The sequence below is a fragment of the Phascolarctos cinereus genome, unplaced genomic scaffold, assembly GCF_003287225.1.
Source record: "Phascolarctos cinereus isolate Bilbo 61053 unplaced genomic scaffold, phaCin_HiC Scaffold_1;HRSCAF=81, whole genome shotgun sequence".
Classification (NCBI taxonomy): Eukaryota; Metazoa; Chordata; class Mammalia; order Diprotodontia; family Phascolarctidae; genus Phascolarctos; species Phascolarctos cinereus.
Window position 1 is genome coordinate 285,793,065 of NW_027555514.1, and position 20,622 is coordinate 285,813,686.

General features: G+C 48.5%; 1 protein-coding gene and 1 non-coding gene across 3 annotated transcripts in view; one reads left to right on the plus strand and one right to left on the minus strand.

Moving 5' to 3' along the window:
- The first annotated feature begins 293 nt into the window (after nucleotides 1–293).
- Nucleotides 294–444, plus strand: LOC144455228 (U12 minor spliceosomal RNA). Its single transcript, XR_013483943.1, has one exon. It is a non-coding gene; the product is annotated as a U12 minor spliceosomal RNA (small nuclear RNA).
- An 8,038-nt stretch (nucleotides 445–8,482) lies between these two features.
- CYB5R3 (cytochrome b5 reductase 3) overlaps nucleotides 8,483–20,622 on the minus strand; it is a 37,988-nt gene continuing 25,848 nt past the window's right edge. For both annotated transcript variants that reach the window (XM_020982789.2, XM_020982790.2), the window contains exons 5-9: nucleotides 20,442–20,571; nucleotides 17,132–17,215; nucleotides 16,530–16,615; nucleotides 10,882–10,981; nucleotides 8,483–10,434 (exon numbers count right to left, since the gene is read on the minus strand). In XM_020982789.2, the coding sequence (XP_020838448.1) occupies nucleotides 10,262–10,434; nucleotides 10,882–10,981; nucleotides 16,530–16,615; nucleotides 17,132–17,215; nucleotides 20,442–20,571 (573 nt within the window). In that variant the 3' untranslated portion in view covers nucleotides 8,483–10,261. The remainder of the gene's footprint in view (nucleotides 10,435–10,881; nucleotides 10,982–16,529; nucleotides 16,616–17,131; nucleotides 17,216–20,441; nucleotides 20,572–20,622) is intronic.

Below are 20,622 nucleotides of genomic sequence, written 5' to 3' on the forward strand. Positions count from 1 at the left end.
TAGCTCTCGCGACACCCGGCCCCTTCCGATCTGGCCAATGCCGGAGCGAGGCTGACGGGTTGCGTATCCCATGAACCCTCGCGAGGTCGGCCTCCGATTTACATACAGAGAACGGAATGTTAAAGGACCTTTCTCCTCTCCATAGAAGCTTTAAAAATCGTGACGGAAGTTTATTGAGCCAATTTATAAGTAGTCCGGCTTGTGCTCGGTGCTGTCAACTGCTTACGGACTCACCCTAAGCGTAATAGGTCTGGGGACACCCCCCCAGCCACGTTTAGGCGGCTGGTCGTCTTATGCCTTAAACTTATGAGTAAGGAAAATAACGATTCGGGGTGACGCCCGAATCCTCACTACGCATGTGAGAAGAATTTTTGAGCGGGTAAAGGTTGTCCCTGAGGTGACCCGCCTACTTTAGCGGGATGCCTGGGTGTAGCGATCTGCCCGTATCTCATTTTAGGTGCAAAAGAATAGATGGGGTGTTTCGGTGTGTTGTGTAATAGCGTTGATGGCGTGTAACGTACGGAAGCTCCGTGCCACGAGTTGGGGATGATTAACGCTTATCAAATAACGCTTTTCTTTCCACTAAAGTGGTTTAATTTTTAGGTGGGGGGGAGGACAAGTTCAGTGTTCAGCGTTCAGTGGGCAGTGGGGAGTGAGGAGTGGAAAGCGGGTCTCGGACCTGTGTTCCAGCACCGAAGTATAAATTGTAGAACAGGTGCTGTGAGTGAGTGAGAGAGAGCAGGGAGCAGCGATCAGCCATCCCTTGGGCAATTTCCCAAGATGGGAAGAGGTGGCGGCCGATTGAAGGAAATTGGGGCCTCCAAGTAAGGGCAGGTGAAGGGGGCGGGGCGTTTAAATTTTATTTTGACGTGGACCTTGTCCCAATGGGCACCGAGGGAGACTTCCCATCCGGGGTTGGAGTATCCCTGGTCGGAAAGGCTGGGGGGGGGCTTGACTGCCGGTTGCGTTGGGTGCCCCCTAAGGCCTTTTCTCACGCTGGCATTCTAGGATTTGAGGGTTCTCCTAGAGAAAGCGTGTGAACTAGCGTTCACCTGTCCACACCCGCCGCCTCCCAGAAGTGGAGACCTTGGCGAGCGCGTATTAACGGTCTCTTGTCACCAGGGGGAGGAGGTGCGCTTCGGGAGAGAATTGGACCCGACCATATGAGTTTCGTGATCATAAAGAATCATTTGTTACTAGTTATTTTTTCCTATTTCTTTTTTATTTATTCATTTTTAGTTTCCAACATTCACCTCCACAAGATTTTGAGTTCTAAATTTTCTCCCCGTCTCGCCCCCCACCCCAAGACTGCATGCATTCTGAATACCCCTTCCCCTAATCTGCCCTCTCTTCTATCACCCCCCTTTTCTTATCCCCTTCCCCTTTCGTTTTCCTGTAGGGCAGGATAGATTTCTATACCCCATTTCCTGTAGACCTTATTTCCCAGTTGCATGTAAAAACAGTTTTTGACATTTGTTTTTAAAACTTTGGTTCCAGATTTTCTCCCTCCCCCCCATTGAGAAGGCAAGCAACTCGCTAAGGGTTATAGATGTGTAGTCATGCAAAACACTTCCATAGTAGTCATGTTGTGAAAACTGTATTTCCCTTCATCCTATCACACCCTCCATTTACTCTATTCTCTCTTTTGACCCTGTCCCTCCTCATAAGTGTCTGCTTCTGATTACCCCCTCCCCCAATCTGCCCTCCCCTCCTTCTTTCTTGTCCCCTTCCACTCCCATTTTCCTGTAGGGTAAGACAGATTTCCATACCCAATTGAGTGTGCATGTTATTCCCTCCTTAAGCCAAATCTGATGAGAATAAGATTCACTCATTCCCTCTCACCTTCCCTTGTTTCCCCTCCATTGTAAAAGCTTTTTCTTGTCTGTTTTATGAGATAATTTACCCCATTCTACATCTCCCTTTCTCCTTCTCCCAATATAATCCTCTCTCACCCCTTAATTTTATTCTCCAGATATCACTCCCTTCGTCTTCAACTCACCCTGTGCCCTCTGTCTATCTATCTATACCTACATACAATTTTTCCCTCCAGCTACCCTAATACTGTACAAAGGTCTCATGAGTTACAAATATCATCTTTCCATGCAGGAACAGTTCAAATTTAATAAGCTTCTTATGATTTCTCTTTCCTGTTTACCTCTTCATGTTCCACTTGAGTCCTGTATTTGAAAGTCAAATTTTCTATTCAGCTCTGGTTTTTTCATCAAGAATGCTTGAAAGTCTCCTATTTCACTGAATGTTCATTTTTTCCACTGAAGGATTATACTGTTTTGCTGGGTAGTCGATTCTTGGCTGTAATCCTATTTCCTTTCACCTCCAGAATACTATATTCTAAGCCCTCTGATCCCTTAATGTAGAACTGCTAAATCTTGTGTTATCCTGATTGTTTCCACAATACTTGAATTGTTTCTTTCTGGCTGCTTGCAATATTTTCTCCTTGACTTGGGAGTGTTATTAGTTATCAATTATTAAGCCTTCCCATTTGCAAAGTGCTCCCTGGGGCATTATAAACTGAAGCCCAGGGCTGGGGTCGATCCCCACCCCAGGGAATCCTTGGCAGTCTGAGAATCCAGCTCCCCCAGCTTCCAGCCACTGGTTTTATTTAAGTATCTGTAACAGCAGGTTGATAGCTGTGTGAGGCTTCTCAGACCCTCAGCTCCCTTCTCTCTCTCCAACGGGGTTAATCATCCTTCTACTCTGGACCTCCCAGGCATCTTTAAAAGTTTAAAATTTAAACCACAATGTGCTACATACATCAATGTGTGCTCTTATGAGTGAATGAATGAATGAATGAAGAAGCATATACCAAGGACTTAGATGCAGATAAAAATCGAGGCAGTCCCAGCGCTCAGCACTGCCACCATCATCATTCAAAGCGCTAGCATTATTAGCTAACCCCATTCCAGGGCCAAGAGAGTGGAGACAAAAGATCTGGGTTCAAATTCCAACTCTGACATTACAGCCTGTGTGACCTGGAGCAAGTCAACCAACTCCTCTGGGCCTTGTTCTTTCATCTGAAAATTAAGGACCTTGACCCTGAGGACTGAACAAGCCCCCTCCAGTCCTAATCAAGGGAGCAATCCCTAAGGGTTGCTGTGTGCTTGGCCGTGGGCACAGAAGGACAAAAGCTCAAGACTTCTCCCAGTAGGGGAAGGGGATTCCAGCTCTCCCACCCAGGGATCCTAGGTGATTCAAGCGTCTGTAGAATGGAAAAGCCTTGAGTCACTCCTCCAGCCCCGGGCAGCCCCCTAGCCACTCCTCCCCCACCCCGAGGGATTCTGGGGTCCTGTGGTTGCCAGGAAAATGCATACTGAAGCCACTTCAGGCAGCTGAAGGGCAGCTCTCTGTGGACCTCCCAGCCATACCACTCCTCCGGAAGAAAAGGTCTACAATAGCTGCTCACTTCTTGGGCTGATAAGGTGCTGGAAGGCAAGGAGTTGTTTCCATTTTACAGAGAATAAGACTGAGGTCCAAAAGAGAGGAAGAGATCATCTGTCAAGTCGGTGACAGGAACCTGGGTCCTCAGACCCCTGATTCAGTGTGCTTCTATAGGGTAGACATGAGAGGAAGAATGCAGAATGCAAGCTCCCTGTGGGCAGGGACTCTTCTTTTTGTCTTGGGTCTTGTGGTACCTGGCTCAAGGCCTGGCAAAGGGAGGCATTTCATTAATGGAGGAGGAAAGGGGTGTTGGCCTACATCTAGTCGGATGTTCCTACCAACTCCCAAAGCGATCCAGCCAGCCAGCCATTCACAAGCTTTTAGTAAGCATCTTCTGTTGCCAGGTGCAGAGCTAAGCCCTGGGAATACCAGAGACAAAGTCCTGCCCTCAAGGAGCTCACTGGGATAACAAGAGAAGTTGGTACCAAATCAAATTCATTCCTCAAACATCTCTGTATTGGTGTTCTGTCATGTCAGACCCTTCATGACCCCATTTGGGGTTTTCTTGGCAAAGATACTGGAGTAGTTTGCCATTTCCTTTTCCAGCTCATTTGACAGATGAGGAAACTGAGGCAAACAGGGTAAAGTGACTTGCCCACACAGCTAGTAAATATCTGAGGCCAGATTTGAACTCAAGAAGACGAGTCTTCCTGACTGGGGGTGGGGGAACGCCCCATCCACTGCCCCAAGGCAATCAAATCCAGTCCTCAGAAGCACCAGGTAAACCCCTGTCTAAGCACTCATCTCCTGCTTGGGCTGGGCTATCAGCTCCTGGAGGTCTGAGACTGTTTCTTCTTTGCAGTCGTATTCCTGATGCCCGGCACATAGTACTGTGCTTTAACAGTCCTTGGTTGATTGATTGACTCCAGAATACTGAAGTTCAGGGTCAGGACTTAAGTAGAATTTAGTCTCTTTATCTCTCCCACAGGACAGAGGCAGCCGTTGAATGGAGACCCCTACCCATCCCAGAAGAGGCTGAGTTTTCTCCTTACCCTACACAGGAGAAGAGAAGGGCTTCCTTCAGCTCATTTCATTTCCGTTCTCTAAATCTCACAATGGCTGGTTTCTCTGCTCCTTCTGAAGGCCTCTGTGGTGTTTCTGCATGTCCTTCTCTTAGAAGGTAGGGAGGTCTAGAGAGCCCAGGTATACAATGAGTACTGAATGAAGGCTTTTTAATTAATTAATTGATTGATTGGATTAATTGATTAACTTGGGAGGTAGGAAACTAGAGTTGGATTCCTGAGTCTATCAACCAGTTTTTGTATGTCTTTGGGTAAGTAACCTAGTCTCTGTTTCGTTCTATAGAAAATAAGAGATTAATTTAAAAGAAAAACACTAGAAAAAGAACATTTTAAATCAACAATACTAAAATGGAAATCCTGGACATCAAAGGAGAGATAAAATTGAAAGTTAAAAAAATTGAAAAATTGAATAAATATAACTAGGAGCTGGTTTTATGGGGAAAAAACCAATGAACTAGATAAACCATTGATTAGTTTGAGTTTTAAAAAGGAAGAAAACCAAGTTATCAGTGTCAAAAATGAAAAGCGTGATTACGCCACCAATGATAATGAAATTAAAGCAATTATTAGAAGTTACTTTGCCCAAATTATATGTCGGTAAAATTGATTATCTAAGTGAAATAGATGAATAGCTACAAAAATACAAGTTGCCTAGAATAACAGAAGAGGAAATAGAATACTTATTATAAATAATCCCATCTTATTATAATATATAATAACGTATTATAAATAACCCTATCCTGGAAAAATATATTGAACAAGCCACAAATGTGCTCCTTAAGAAAAAATTCCCAAGACCAGATGGATTCACAAGTGAATCCTACCAAACATTTAAGGAACAATTAATTCCAATATTCTATAAACTATTTGAAAAAACAGGTAAAGAAGGAGTCATACCAAATTCCTTTTATGACACAAAGGTGGTGTTGATACCGAAACCAGGAAGAGCAAAAACAGAGAAAGAAAAATATAGACCAATTTCTCTAATGAACATTCATAAAAAAAAAAAGTTAAAATAAAATACTAACAAGGAGATTATATCAATATATCACAAAGATCAGACAATATGACCAGGTGGGAGGGATACGAGGAATGCAGGGCTGGTTCAATATTAGGAAAACTATCAGCGTAATTGACCGTATCAATAACATAACCAACCAAAATCATATAATTCTCTCAATAATTGCAGGAAAAGGTTTTGCTAAAATACAACACTCATTCCTATTAAAAACACGAGAAAGCATAGGAATAAGTGGAGCCTTTCTCAAAAATAAGCAGTTATCTACCTAAAACCAAGAACTAACATTATCTGTAATGGGGATAAGCTAGAAGCCTTCTCAATAAGACCAGGAGCGAAGCAAGGATGTCCCTTATCACCACTATTATTCAATATTGTACTAGAAATGCAACTATAGCAATGAGACAAGAAAAAAGAAATTGAAGGAATAAAAATAGGCAATGAGGAAACAAAACTGTCACTCACACATATGATGGTATACTTAGAGAACCCTAGAGAATCAATTAAAAAACTAGTTAAAACAATGAACAATTTTAGCAAAGTTGTAGGATATAAAATAAACTCATGTAAATCGTCAGCATTTCTATATATTTGCAACAAAACCAAGCAGGAAGAGATAGAATAAGAAATTCAATTTAAAATAACAACAGACAATATAAAATACTTGGGAGTTTACCTGCCAAGATGAACCCAGAAACTATATGAACACAATTACAAAATTCTTTTCACACAAATAAAATCAGATCTAAACAACTGGAGAAATACTAATTGTTCACGGGTAGGCTGAGCCAATATAATAAAAATTACAATTCTACCTAAAATAATTTATTTGTTCAGTGCCATGCCAATCAAACTACCAAAGGTTTATTTTATAGAGCTAGAAAAAAAAAACAAACTTCATATAGAAGAACAAGAGGTCAAGAATATCAAGGGAATCAGTGGGGAAAAAAAATATGAAGGAAGGTGGCCTAGCAATACCAGATTTCAAACTGTCATGAAATCATGGTAATCAGGAAAGCCATCTGGTACTGGCTAAGAAATAGAGTGGTGGAACAGTGGAATACATTATGTACATAATACATTGTAGTAAATGACTGTAGTAAACTAGGGTTTGAGAAACTCAAAGATCCAAGAGCTCGAAGAAAAGGGAAAAGGACCTCTTTGGACACAAATATTCCTAGCAGCTCTTATTGTGGTGGCAAAGAATTGGAAATTGAGGGGATGCCCATTCATTGGGGATTGGATGAACAAGTTTGGTATATGATTGTGATAAAATACTGTTGTGCTATGAGAAATGATGAGCAAGATGCTCTCAGGAAAATGGAGGAAGACTTACATGAACTGATGCCAAGTGAAGGGGGCAGAACTGGGAGAACATTTTACACAGTAACAATGTTGAAAAGCGATCCACCGTAAATGACTTAGCTACTCTGATCAACACAGTGATCTCAGACAGTTCCCAAGGACTCGTGATGACAAATGCCGTCCACCTCCAGAGAAAGAACCAATGAAATCTGAGTGCAGGTGGAAGAGGCCCTTTTTTCACTTTATTTTTTCTTACTTTTTGCTGTTTGGGGTATTTTTGGCAACACGGCTAATACAGAGATATGTTTTGCATGACTTCACACGTGTGACTGACATCATGTTGCCTTCTCGATGGGTGGGAGGGAGGGAGAGAGTCTGGAATTCAAAAAATGTGTAAATGAATGTTAAAAGTAAATAAGAAAAAGTCAATACGGGGTCAGGACGAAGTGGTCCAAAGACCTCCTCCTTCTGCTTGCACAGGCAGGAAAGGGAGTCTCGAGGTTTGCCCTGTACATCCCAGGGGACTGGGGCAGAATGAAGCCTGGGAGGAAGAGCGCTGTCTTACTCTGGGATAGAGACAGTGCGGGGTTACTGTGATTGTGTCCCAGGCAGGCTATGGGGATGGTTATTGACATTCTTCGTGAGGAAAACAGGCCACTTACACTGTAGCCTCTCCTGACACAGACCAGCTGACTGGACTGGGCAGAGAGGTTTTCCACCTCCTCCATGAAGCCTGTCCTGATTTTCTCTCCCTTCTCTCTCTCTCTCTCTGTCCCTGTCTCCATCTCTGTCTGTCATTCTCTCTCCCCTTTCTTCCAAATTCTCTTTACGAGGGTGCTGGGGTCCTGGCAGCTCCCCTGCCTGTCTTAGCTGACGTGCTATAGCCTGGTGAAGGACCCAGTTGGGTGTTAGGGGTGGGCCTAGTACATTTTAAATGAGAACCCCATGAAACTAGGGGAGGTGAGTGGGGCGTTGCCCAGGGTGCCAAATTACAGGGTACCCATGGCACCATCCTCCATTATGCTTCTTGCCTTCCCCTGTCCCCTGAAGCCTCGCCGGCAGCCCACCTGGCCCCTTGCCCTGGGGGTCACTGGTCCTTCAGCATTGCAGAAGCCTCATGTTGTTGGGGCTGGGCACCCCTGCACATGCACACGGCCCACCCTCTCCCCTGGCTCCAGTTGCAAACACCTGCAACTTTTCTCCCATTCCAAAGCCATTCTTCTTCTGTGTTTGTGCAGAATCTCGTCTTTGGCAGAGACCTCAGGGCATGTCGCCCAATCTCTACTTAAGAACCTCAAGGCAGCTAGGAGGTGCCATAGTGCACAGAGCACCAGCCCTGGAGTCAGGAGGAGCCGAGTTCAAATCTAGCCTCAGACACTTACAGCTGTGTGACCTTAGGCAAGTAATTTAACCCCCAACTGCCTCCCCAAAAAAAACCTCTCTCAATCCACCTGCCCACCCACACACACACCTGTGGCTTCCCAACATCCAGCCTCTACTTGAGACCTCCGCTGACAAGGAGCTCACTACCTCCCAAGGCAGCCCATTCCAGTGTGGACAGCTCTCATGCTTAGGAAGGCTATCCTGGTGTGGAGCCCCCAGCCCTGCCCTCCAGAGTCCAGTCCCATTTCCTGGAGGAAAGCTGATTCATTCCTTGACAAAGAAACAGCCACAGCAAAGCAACGTTGAGCGAAGTTTTATTCTATTTTCTGCACAAAAGAAAAACTGTAGCTGGAAGAAAGCCACTATTGGAGAAGGAAGCAGGACAAAAGCATCGCTGGCAGCGCCCGCTGCCCTGACCCCCCCCTGCTGCCCAGGGACCCCGAGGTGCCCCTGGGAGCCGGGCAGAGCCAGGGCGTGGAGAGGCACCTCTGGGGGAGCAAACCTGGGCAGCACCCACAGCATCTTCCCTCCACGGCCGTTCTGGCCCCAAGTTCTGCCCCACCAGGAACGGTCGGTCTGCTTCGAGTCTCCGCAAGGCAGGGCGCTAACGGCCCAACGCAGAGAGGGGCCTCCCATCCACCCTCCCTGTCCTCGGCCCCTTCTCTCTCTGCAGCCCCTGCTGCTGCCTCCTTCTTGGCCACCCCCCCTTCTTCCCATTACCGGGATACACACACACACACACACACACACACACACACACACACACACACACACACACACACATCTCTATGCAGCCTGGCCGAGTGACCCTGTCCCTCTGATGCCAAGGGACTACAATTGTTTGCAAAGTGGCATGTGAAGGGGAAAGTAGCTACTGAGCAGAGGCAGACCCCTCACAAAAGGAAGAAAAACCGCATATCTGGTACAGATGTTACACTGCCTGGCCTCTTAGGGGAGAGGCTCCCCTAGGGGGAAGAACACTTTGGAACCCAGCATCCTCTTGAGGCTGCCATCGGAAGGGGCAGGAGCAGGGGGCTGGGACTCTTGGCTGACCACGCCAAGACCCCTGAAATCTGTCTCTCTCTCTCTCTCTCTGTCTCTCCCTCCTCTCTGTTTCTCTTTCTGTCTCTCACACACATGCACGCACACACACACCCCTTGAATACTTGGACTCCCGCCTGTCACCGTGCCTGGCCCACTCCCGGCTGTGGCCCCCAGGTTTCAGATTCCCCTCCTTATAAATCCTTCACAGCTCTTTGAGTACTTTTTCCCAAAAAACAAGCAGCTTTCTTTCCATTTCCCTTCTGAGTCAGAGGAGCAAACAGACCATCACTACGGGCTAAGGAGGACAGCAGGAGTGAGCCTGCCATCGTGACTTTCCAGGTAACCGTGGGCCCTGCCCTGGCCCCTCTGGAGCTGGCCCCCTCTCACCCCCTTCATGACTTGGAAGCCAGCCCAGCCTGCAGAGGGGGTAGCAAGCGTGTGGGATCCCTTGAGTGCTGCCTATGGGCTCTGCTCAAGCTCCTGAGACACAGACGTCTCCAAGATCCCGGGGATAGGCCCCTGGGTGGGTGACGGCCCCAAGGAGCACAGACCAGCCGTGGCTGGAGCCACCTCCTTCGGAGAAACCCTTTCCTGCATGGGAGCTGGGTTTATTGGAGAAGAAAAAATAAAATTTAAAAATATAAAAAAAGAGGAAGAGACTCCTGACTTTTTAGGCAGCCTGTGACTGAAAGAAATGAACTGTGAAAAGATGCTTCAGTGTTGGGGGATGGCCATGTTCCAGCTGAGTGACCAGCATGACCACCCACCTGGGAAACTGTCACCCCTGGCGGAGAAACGGAACTGCGTCACCCATTCAGCCTGGGAGGGGAAGGTACGAAGGCCTGCCTGCTTTACTAGGGGGGAGGGGCTGCCAGTCTAGAGACCTATGGTCTGGTGTCGCTTCTCAGCACCTGACATGGGCCTATGTTTATGTGTATGTATGTGTGCATATGTGTAAATGTATGTATATGTGTGACGGTGTTCCCGTAAACCAGCTCCCTGCCCTGTGTGCTGCCCAGGTCACTGTGCCCCCCTAAAAAGAGAAGCGCAGGTCCTTGGAGTACCCCACTTTGTCCAGGTTGGGGATGCAGGCATACTGGATCATGGGAGGAGGCCCACACATGAGGATCAGGGGATCGACTTCAGGGGGAGGCAGGTGCTCTCGGATCATGTCCTCGTTCACAAACCCTTGGCTGTAGTCCCAATCTGAAGGGTCGAGGGAGGGGGGAGGAAATAGATTATTTTGAGACTGGCCCAGTGAAAAATGTCCTCAATTCCCCTCTCCCTCCCCAACCCCACCGGTTGACATCTCACCCATCTCTCAAGGCCCTCCTCAAATGGACCACCTTCTCCATGAGGCCTTCCCTGATTTCCCACCCAAGTGTAGGAGCCAGTGAGGTCCGGTGGGAGCCTTGGACTTGGAGACATCCCCTGGACTCTCAGTTCCACTCATAACCCCACTTTTGGGGCCACGTAGGAGGAGCTCCCCCAGAGGCCCAGAGGATCCCTGACAAGGGGGTTGTCAGCCTCTGCTGAGAGATCTCCAGGGAAGGGGTGCCCCCCACCACTGGGATAGCCCCTCCCTCTGAGACAGCCCCCCACCTCTGGGACAGCCCCTCATCTCCAGCATATTCCCCACCCCCACCCCCTCACCTTCAGGGGCTTTATCCACAGTGAACCAGAGCTTAAACCGGGCCGAGTGCTGGTTCCTTAGCTCCTCCAGCTCAGATCGGAGCAGAATGTCCTTTTCTGTCTGCAGGGGGGAGGCCCCCAGGAAAGACAGAGTCAGGAGAGGCAGGGGAGGCCAGGGCAGGGTGGGAGACCCTCCAGACACTTGGCCCAGCTCTCCCTGACGCATGGCTGTCCCTCAAGAGGCTCAGCCATAAATGGGGAGGGGGACGTTCTTCCTCCTTGTGACCCCCCCACCCCGCTACTCCTGAGCCTCCAGGTAACATGGTCACCTCCTGTCTCACAGGCCTGTCATGAGGAAGCACTTTGTAGACCCCAAAGACTTACAAAAATAGGGGTTCCTCTGAACTCTTTTCTTACCGCACAGGGAGAACCTTGCTGGGATTAGAACCTAGCAGCTCTTATTCCTCCAGTGATCCTTAGGGTCATCTAGGCCATTCCCCTGCCTCTGGGCAGGTACCCCTAAAGGACCCCCAGAGGTGAAGAAAGCATTCAAAAGGCCCTCCCTGGCGAGTATCCTGCTCCTCTCCCAGAGGAGGACCCGACACTCTGAAGGCTCTGGCCAAGATGGGCTCTCTAAAGGGCCTAAGAGAGGAGGTGAAGGGAAAGCTGGCCTGAGCAGGAAGCAGGCAGACCTGGGTTCAAATCTAGTCGCTGCCTCTGACACATTCTGGCTCTTGGGGAGCCCAGACAACTCTGTAGACCCTAAGCTGCACAGAGAAGGTCCCCCCAGCTTGGGTAGACAGGAGTCCCCCCAGGTGGCATGACCCAGCCTCAGACACCTATTGGCAGGGTCGCCTTGAGCAAGTCACTAGACTGTCTGCCTCGGTTTCCTCATCTGTAAAATGAGGATGATAATAGCGCTTCCCTCCCAGGGTGGCTCTGAGGACCACATGAAAGAGCATGCAGAGTGCTTGAGAAATGTGAGTCACCGTTGTTGTTGTCATCATTAGTATTAGTACCAGGAGCTCCCTAGTAAGAAAAGGGGGCAGGGTAGCTGTGTGACCCTCGGCAAGTCACTTACCCCCAATTGCCCCCCCAAAAAAGAAAAGGGGAGACAGAAACTTGGTAGAAGGGATTCTGTCGGAGGAGACCTGTGAAAGCAAAGAAAGGCCGCCCAGCCCGCTGCGCCCCTTCACCCGGACCGAGAAACCTCGATCTTCCTACAGTGGTTTTTTTTCTCCATTAATTTCTCTTTACAGATGGGCCCAGGGAGGTCCAGAGGCGCCGTCCCAGGCCATCCAGAGACAGCCGCAGGGAAGACGGGTGGCAGGACGGTGACGGGAGGCGGGGCCCCTGCTCGGACGGCAGCAAATTACAGTCGTGGGATGCAGGAGCCAGGAAGGACCTCAGCTACCAGCTAGTCTGGGGAAGGGATGACGGCAGAAATGTCAAGAACTGTGGAGTCCAGAGAGGGAAGGAAGCCGAAGAGGACTGGAAGTGGTCAGTGGAGCTGGGATTAAAACCCAGGTCCCCCCCGATTCCCAGGCCTGTGTTCTCTCCAACTTGGTCTGTCTGAGCCTCAGTTTCCCTATCTGTGAAAATGGGGATAACACTCTGCCCTATCTGGGATCATACAATCTAGAGCTGAGAAGACCCTTAGAACAGGGAAAGTCAGAGCTGGGAGGGGCCTCAGAACAGGGAATGTCAGAGCTGGGAAGGCCTGAGGCAAATCACTTCCTCCCTTTTAGCCTCAGTTTACTCCTCTGTAACATGAAGGGGCTGGACAGGATAACCTCTAAGGTCCCAGGTATCTGAGGGGCAGGTGCCTAGAGCCCCAGGAGCCCTGGTTCTGGCTATCTCCGCCCTCAGCCTTGTGGCCTGCAGTCATGCCCCCCAAGGGATCAGTGAGCCAGATTGCCAAACAGCAGAGCTCACTGATCAGTTACAGCACCAGCCTCTGTGTCTAGGTCAGGAAGCTTGAGCCCCCGTCGGTGATGGTGGCTGTTTCTAGTGTTGCTGGGTGACACAGCCATGAGCTGGTGCAGAAGCAAAGAGCAGCGTACAGCCTCTCTGGGGACCCCATTTCTAAGTCCAGGTAGACACAGAGAAAGGAACCAGGGCCTGGAACGCGTTCATCTCCTTCTCCCTGTCAACCTCTCCTCAGGCCAGGCCTCTGACAGCCCTGTGCCTACCTGTGAGCCTTCAGGCAGAGAGCAGAGTCACACAATCGTAGGCTTAGAGCCAGAAGGGACCCTAGAGCTCGTGAATCTATCCCCCCCGATTTTACAGAGGAGGAAAAAGGCACAGAGGTAAAGGGATTTGCCCAAGGTCACACAGATCATACGTGTCAAAGGCAGGATTTCAAGTCCAGGTCTCCCCCACTCGAAGTCAGCATTCTGTCTCCCATGCAACCTTGTCCAGGGCCTTCACTTTACAGATGGGGAGAGTGAGGCCCAAGCAGAGGCAGCAAGGCCTGCCCCGGGGCACCCAGCAGCTGGTGCCTCGTCTAGGGCCCTTTCCTGACACCGCATGGCTGATAGTACGTCCAGGAGCTCGGGCAGTCTGAGGGAGCTCTCAGTGGAAGCTGAGCCATGCTGCGTGCATTCTAAAGGGACAAAACTCCCACATCTCCATGGTGCAGTATGAGTGGGTAAGAGAAAGCTTTATCCTTGGGCTGAAAGAAGACTTTGTTTGGGGCTGTCCTGGGGCCTCAGGCCGCAAGGGGCTGAGGACAGATGTCATCCAAGGGTCTGGATAGCAGAATCCCAGGGGATGAAGCATCTATTCTAGTATGAACTTGAACAAAACCTCCTCTACAACACACCCGAGTGGCCGAACAGGCTTTGCCTGAAGACCTCAGTGCTGGGGAGCTCACTACCTCCCAAAGCAGCCCATTCTATCATGGGACAGTGAGAGCCCTGAGGGCACTATCTGTTGAGTGATGAGGTCAGGACCCAGACTGAAGGGCTGAGAAGAGGATGAAGGAGACAGGAGAGGGAGAGGTAGGAGAGTGTGGGCTGAGGGAGGAAGAGAAGGTTTGGAATCATCCTGGGAGAAGCAAAAGGACCGTCTGCAATGAGGGCCCAGGTGAAGCTAGATAGTATGGACTGACAGTGTCATCGTGGCTGCGAGAAGTCCTCAGGCTCCACACAGTAACAGGAAGAGAGGGAGGGAGGGAGGGAGGGAGGACGAAGGAAAGGAGGGAGAGAGGAAGGAAAGGAGGGAGGGAGAGAGGGAAGGGAAGAAAGAAGGAAGGAAGGAAAGGAAGGAGGGAGAGAGGAAGGAAAGGAGAGAGGGAGAGAAGGAGGGAGGGAGGGAGAGAAGGAGGGAGGGAGGAAGAAGAAAAGGAGGGAGAAAGGAAAGAAGAGATGGAGAGAAGGAGGGAAGGAGGGAGGATGAAGAAAAGGAGGGAGAAAGGAAAGGAGGGAGAGAGGAAGGAAAGGAGGGAGGGAGAGAAGGAAGGAAGGGAAGGAGGGAGGGAAGGAGGGAGAGAGGGAGAGAGGGAGGAAGGGAGAAAGGAAAGGAGGGAGGGAGAGAGGAAAAAATTGAGAAAGGTTAGAGACAGGTCCTCCTTTGTCAGGTCAGAGAACAGAGGAAGGGACCTCGGTGTGAGTATGGTTTTCATCTCTTGCTAGCCTTCTTTTGCATAAACAGAGAAAGTAAGAGAGAAAGAATCTGGCCTGAGTGTTGGGGTCACCATGGCAACCGCTTGGGGTCCAGAGGCCACAGTCTGGAATGTGGTTTCACAGTGAATAAGTAACCCAGAACAATACAGGTTTTTCTTCAGACAGCAGTGTCACCCACCAGAAAACTAAACAAAAACTGAACAAAAGTCTTTCCTCAAGGGAGCCCACACCCTGGGAGTCAGAGCTAGCAGGGACCTTTGAGACCATGGCCTGTGGAGAGAGTAGGTGGGGAAACTGAGGCATAGCCTTGCCCTCATACACAGGGTCACAGAGCTGGAAGGTGGAATTTGAGCCCAAGGTCCTTTTAGCTCTACTGGTCATGGGCTCAGAACTTTAGATGGGGGGGGTCATTCTAGTGCACCCCTTCCACTTTGCAGAGGAGGAAACTGAGACTCAGAGCAGTTCCATGGTTTGCTGTAGTGGCACAGCCACCTCATGTCAAAGGGGAGATTGGAAGCCAGACCTTCTGACTCCAAGCCCAGCAGTGTCTCCCCCACCACACCTCCCCTCCTGGGGCCTCCGCCCAGCCGTTCAGACTCTGAGGCACCTCAGTCCTCCCTGGCCGATGTGTGAAGCCCTCTGGAGGGCCCTGCTCCTGATCAAAGCTCCAGTGAGAGCCTTCCTTCAAGGCTTCCCTTCCCCCTCTGAGATGCTGTGGGTCAGTGGTCAAAGAATGAACGGATCACAGAGGCCATTCACAAGCACCCCCAGACCAAGGGTCTGCAGAGGGGGCTCAGGTCACAGATAAAGGCCTGAGAGAGGTCGGCTCCAACAGGAGCCTGAGAAGCCCTGGGGATTATCCCACAGATAAGAGTAGCTGGAAAAGCAGAAAATCCACAGTATGCCATTTGTAAACAAGGGCAAACATCCCCATGGCCTGCCCCCAAACGGGGATGGGAGCTGGCTTGGGCCCTGGAGAGAGAGAGGGGATAAGGGAGGAAGAAGAGGACAGGGGGATTCCCCCTGAAACAGGAATCGTGGGGGCCCTTAGAAGTCATTGATCAATGGGGCAGTGAGGTGGCGTGGTATATAGTGCACCAGCCTTGGAGTCAAGAGGACCTGAGTTCAAATCTGGCCTCAGACCAAACACTTCACACTTACTAGCTTTGTGACCCTGGGCAAGTCACTTAACACCAACTGCCAAAAAAAAAAGTCATCAATTATACAGAAGGTCCCGCCAGAGAGCACAGAGTGCAAGCCCAGAACCAGGAAGACTCCTCTTCCCCAGTTCAAATCCTGCCTCAGACACTCACTAGCTGTGTGACCCTGGGCAAGTCACTTCACCCTGCTTGCCTCAGTTTCCTCATCTGTAAAATGAGCTGGACAAGGAAATGTCAAACCATTCCAGTATCTCTGCCAAGAAAACCCCAAATGGGGTTGCAAAGAGTTGGATGAGACTGAAAAAACTAAACCTCATACAGAATAGGGAAACTGAGGCCCCGTAACTTGCCCAAGGCCATTGTTAGGATCACAGATCTAAAACTGGAAGGGACCTTCAGGCAAGAAGTCCCTTAACAGCTATGAGCCTCAGATTCTTCATCTGTAAAATGCAGATAATGGGAGGGGAGGGAGAGGGGCCAGCAGGGCCTAAGTCTCGTAGAAGACATCCACTGAGCTGAGGGAAAGGCAGAAGGAACTTGGCGAATTCTCGAGCCCTAGAGGTCCCATGAGAGCTGTCATCAGAGCGTCCCCAAACTTGTCTCTCCCCACGAGCATTTATTAAGCATCAGGCCTGGGGTGGGCGCTGGGGATGCCAAGACCTTCCCTAGGTCCCACTGCCCTCAAGAAGCTTCCATTCTACTGGGGGCCGGGAGAGTAGATCCAGGCAGCTTTGTGAGATCAGGGGACGCTTCCCCGGGAAGGTGCCTGAGCTGGGCCTGGAGGGAAGGCCAGGAGGGGCAGCCGAGTCGAGCGCAGACACGTTGGAGCCGACCTGTGCCTTCGGGCTAGGGCATATTCGGAGACCCAGGGACCAGGACTGACCTGATTGGCAAAGAGCAGGTGGCAGACGGTGTGGTCCTCGGGGTCCTTCATGATGGCACGTATTAACTGCAGCATCGGGGTGATGCCTGGAAGAAAACGTGTGTGTGTGGACCCCCTCCTTCCCCCACCCCCAGCTTTGGGCTGGGGCAGGGGGCACAGGCATAAACGAACCCCACATCCAACCAAGAGTGCATTTGAGGCAGAGCCCGGACAGTTGGAGTGCACAGGCCCTGACCTAGGACCCGGGGTCCAGCCGTTGTTCAAGCAGAATGGGAACAGTTCTAGAGCATCAGCAGGAGAATCCCCCGAGCCCAGGGGACGCCCTTACCAACTGTCCACAAGCTGCTAACAACCTTTACCTGCCCTCACTTTCTTGGGCTGCTTCTTACAACCTTGGGGCCTGCCTTTAAGGGAAGAGTGTTGGACATTTTTATCAAAGGGACTGTTTATCTAAACTGCCAGGCTCTGCGTGATCCACCTCCACTGTGGCAGCCAGGGAGGGCCTTGTCCCACCAGGGGGCCCCAGGGAGCCCAGCTTCCAAGCTGAAGCAGGCGGGGCGGGCAAGTGGAGCCCAGCGCCCCAAAGATTCTTCCTCACCTACCTGTCCCTCCTGCGATCATGCCCAGTGATTTCACCATCTTGATGGCAGGTTCTGACTTCTTGTCGGGGCGGATGGCAAACATCCCTAGAAGACAGACCATTATAGGAAGCCAAGAGGGACCCAGGAGCTTTGAAAACGTGCCTCCTACATGGGGGGCAGATGTGGAAGCTACCAAAGCAGCCATGTGAAAAACCAGAGCTAGGGCCAGGACGTGGGCCGTCATCACCCCAGCCTCCATGTGTAACATCCAGAGAGCCGGAGGGATTGCCCCAGCTCACCCACCCAGAACAGAGCCCAGAGGTGATCGAAACGCAGGTCCATCAAAGGACTCCTTCCCCCAAGTCCCACGTGAAGACTACAGAAACCTGCAAGAAAGCTAGGGTCTTGTTTGGATAAATAATTCACCTTTTCTGAATTAAAAGTGAACCTGAAGGCTGCATAATTATAATAATCAGGATGACTGGCCTTGAAGACGAGGTGAAAAATGCACTTTTCACTATAGCGTGGCATGGCAAAGACTACAAACTTTGCCCTGGTGGGGTTTACGGCCGGAATGCAGAGCTGCTTCACTCTCAGGAAAACTAGAAACCCATTTGACCATGTTAAAAACAAAAATCAGGTGATACTGTTTTGTCACTGTTCATTGGGTTCAGTCATATCTGATTCTTTGTGACCCCATTTGGAGTTTTTTGGGTTAAGATACTAGAGCAATTTCCTTCTCCAGCTCATTTTACAGATGAGGAAACTGAGGCAAACGGGCAAGTGACTTGCACAGGGTCACACAGCTAGTAAGTATCTGAGGCTAGATTTGAACCCAGGAAAATGAGTCTTCCTGATTCTAAGCCCAGTGCTCCAGGCACTACAGTGCCACCTCGCTGCCTGATTTTATCAATAGATGCAGAGAAAATTTTCAACAAAATCTAACACCCATTCCTACTGAAAAAACCTAGAAACCAAAACAAAACAAGAAAAGATTAAAAAAAGAAAGAAAAAACCTAGAAACCATAGGAATACATGGCCATGTCCTTGATATGCAAAGTAGAACCTATCTGATAGCAAGAGCCAGTCTTATCTGTCATGGGGGTAAACTAGAGACTCCCCCATAACATGGTGGTGGGGGGGAACAGGATGGCCATTGTCAGCCCTCCCACTCGCCATAGTGCCAGAAAAGCTAAGTGTAGCAATAAGGTAAGAAAAAGAGACAGAGGGAATAAGCAGAATTAAAGAGGAAACAAAATGACGGATTTGGGCCAATGATGTCATGGTCTGAGAGTGTTATCTGCAGAACCAGCTGAGACGATGAACCACTCTGGTAAAGCTGTAGGGCGTAAAGCAAACCCACATAACTCGTCCCTATTTCTGCATATTACCCACACAATCCAGCAGGAAGAAAGAGAAGGAGAAATTCCACTTAAAATAACTATAGTAAATATAAAATGTTTGGAATTCTGCCTTCCATCTGCATCCACAAACACAGGAACCATAGAAGCACAATTATGACTCTTTACACCAGAGCTAAATAACTAGAAAGATATCACCTGCTCATGGGTGGACCAAACTAATAGAATAAAAATGATATTACTTAGATTATTTTATTTATTCATATCAATCAAATGACTAAGGGATTACTTTATGGAGCTGGTAGAAATACAAACAAAATTCATCTAGAGGAACAAAAGGTCAAGAATATAAAGGAAAACTAATAAAAAAAAAAAGCAGTAACAGCCCTGTTGTGTGATGACTAATGGTGATAGACTTAGCCCTTCCCAGCAATACAAGGATCTAAGACATCTCCAAAGGTCTCATGATGGAAAATGGGATCCACAAAGAAGAAAGAACCATGGAGTTTGAATGCAGATCGAAGCAGACTATTTGCTCTTTTTTTTTCCTTCTGTTTTGTTTTGTTTCTTCTTTCTAGTGATTTCTCCCATTGGTTCTAACTCTTCTTTACAACACGATTAACGTGAAAATATGTTTAATAGGAATGTATTTGTAGAGCCTATATCACATTGCATGCTATCTTGGGGAGGGAGAGAAAATTTAAAACTCGAAACCTGGAAATGAATGCTGAAAACGAAAAATAAATTAATTAATAAAAAAAGAGGTTCTTCACTCTCTAACATATTTGTGACTTTCAGTGAATAAATAGTTATAACTTTTAGGGGTTTTTTTTGTTTTGTTGTTGTTTTAGGCAATTGAGGTTAAGTGACTTGCTCAGGGTCACACAGCTAGTAAGTGTCAAGTGTTTGGTCTGAGTTTAGATTTGAACTCAGGTCCTCCTGACTTCAGGGCCAAGTGCTCTATCCACTGCTCAACCTAGCTGCCCCCATGACTTTTAATTTAAAAAAAAAAAGCAGGAAGGGGGACTAACAGTACCAGATGTACAATTACAAAAATAATTAGGTAGTGCTTAAATAAACATGTTGATCAGCAGAATACCAGGTAAGAAACACATAGAAAGCAAATGAGCCCAACAACCTACTGTTTGATAAACCCAAAGATCCCAGCTATTGGGGAAAAAACTCACTATTCTTCAAAAACTGTTTGGAAAAGTGGAAAGTAGTCTGGAAGAAACCAGGTCTAACCTAAACCTTCCACCATGTGCCAAGATAAGTGCCCAATGACTTGGACATAAATGGTAACATAAACAAATTACAGGAGCAAGAAAGAAATTACCTTTCATTACACTGTTTTTGATGCAGGATTGATGCACTTTTAGGTCTATACCCCAAAGAGATCAAAGCAAGAGGAAAAGGACCCATATGTACAAAAATATTTATAGCAGTTCTGTTTGCAATGGGAAAGAATTGGAAGCTAAGAAGGTGCCCATCAATTGGGGAATAGCTGAACAATTTATGGTATATGAATATGATGGAATACTATTGTGCTATAAGAAGTGATGAGCAGGATGCTTTCAGAAAAACCTGGAAAGGCTTGTATGGACTGATGCCAAGTGAAATGAGCAGAACCAGGAGAGAACAATTTATGCGATAACAACAATATTACAAAGATGAGCAGACTTTGAAAGACTTAATAACTCTCAGAAACACAATGACCAACCACAATTACAGAACTGATGATGAAAGGTGCTGCCCACCTCCTGCTACAGAGGTGACAGACCCAGAGTGCAGACAGAAGCACTCAAGCTATATGTTGGCTAGTTTTAATCAACTGCCTTGTTTTTCCTTTGCTTTTTTCCCCTCATTTTCTGTTACGTTCTTTGTTATTCACTGGGTAAAAGGAGAAGGATCTCTTTGGAAGTCAAGGTGATGTAAAAAACACAAGATGGCAAAAGCTGAAACCAATTTACCTTTACCACGGTAGACCAGCAGTCCACTGGGGCCTCTGAAGTCAATGGTGTCACCAATTTTCAGATTCTCCAGGTACTGGGACATCTTCCCGCCAGCAGGAAACTTAGGATTCGTGTCTTTGAAGTAAATCTAGAAAACATTGCCCCCACCACCACCATTTAAGTCAAACCCCAAGGCCAG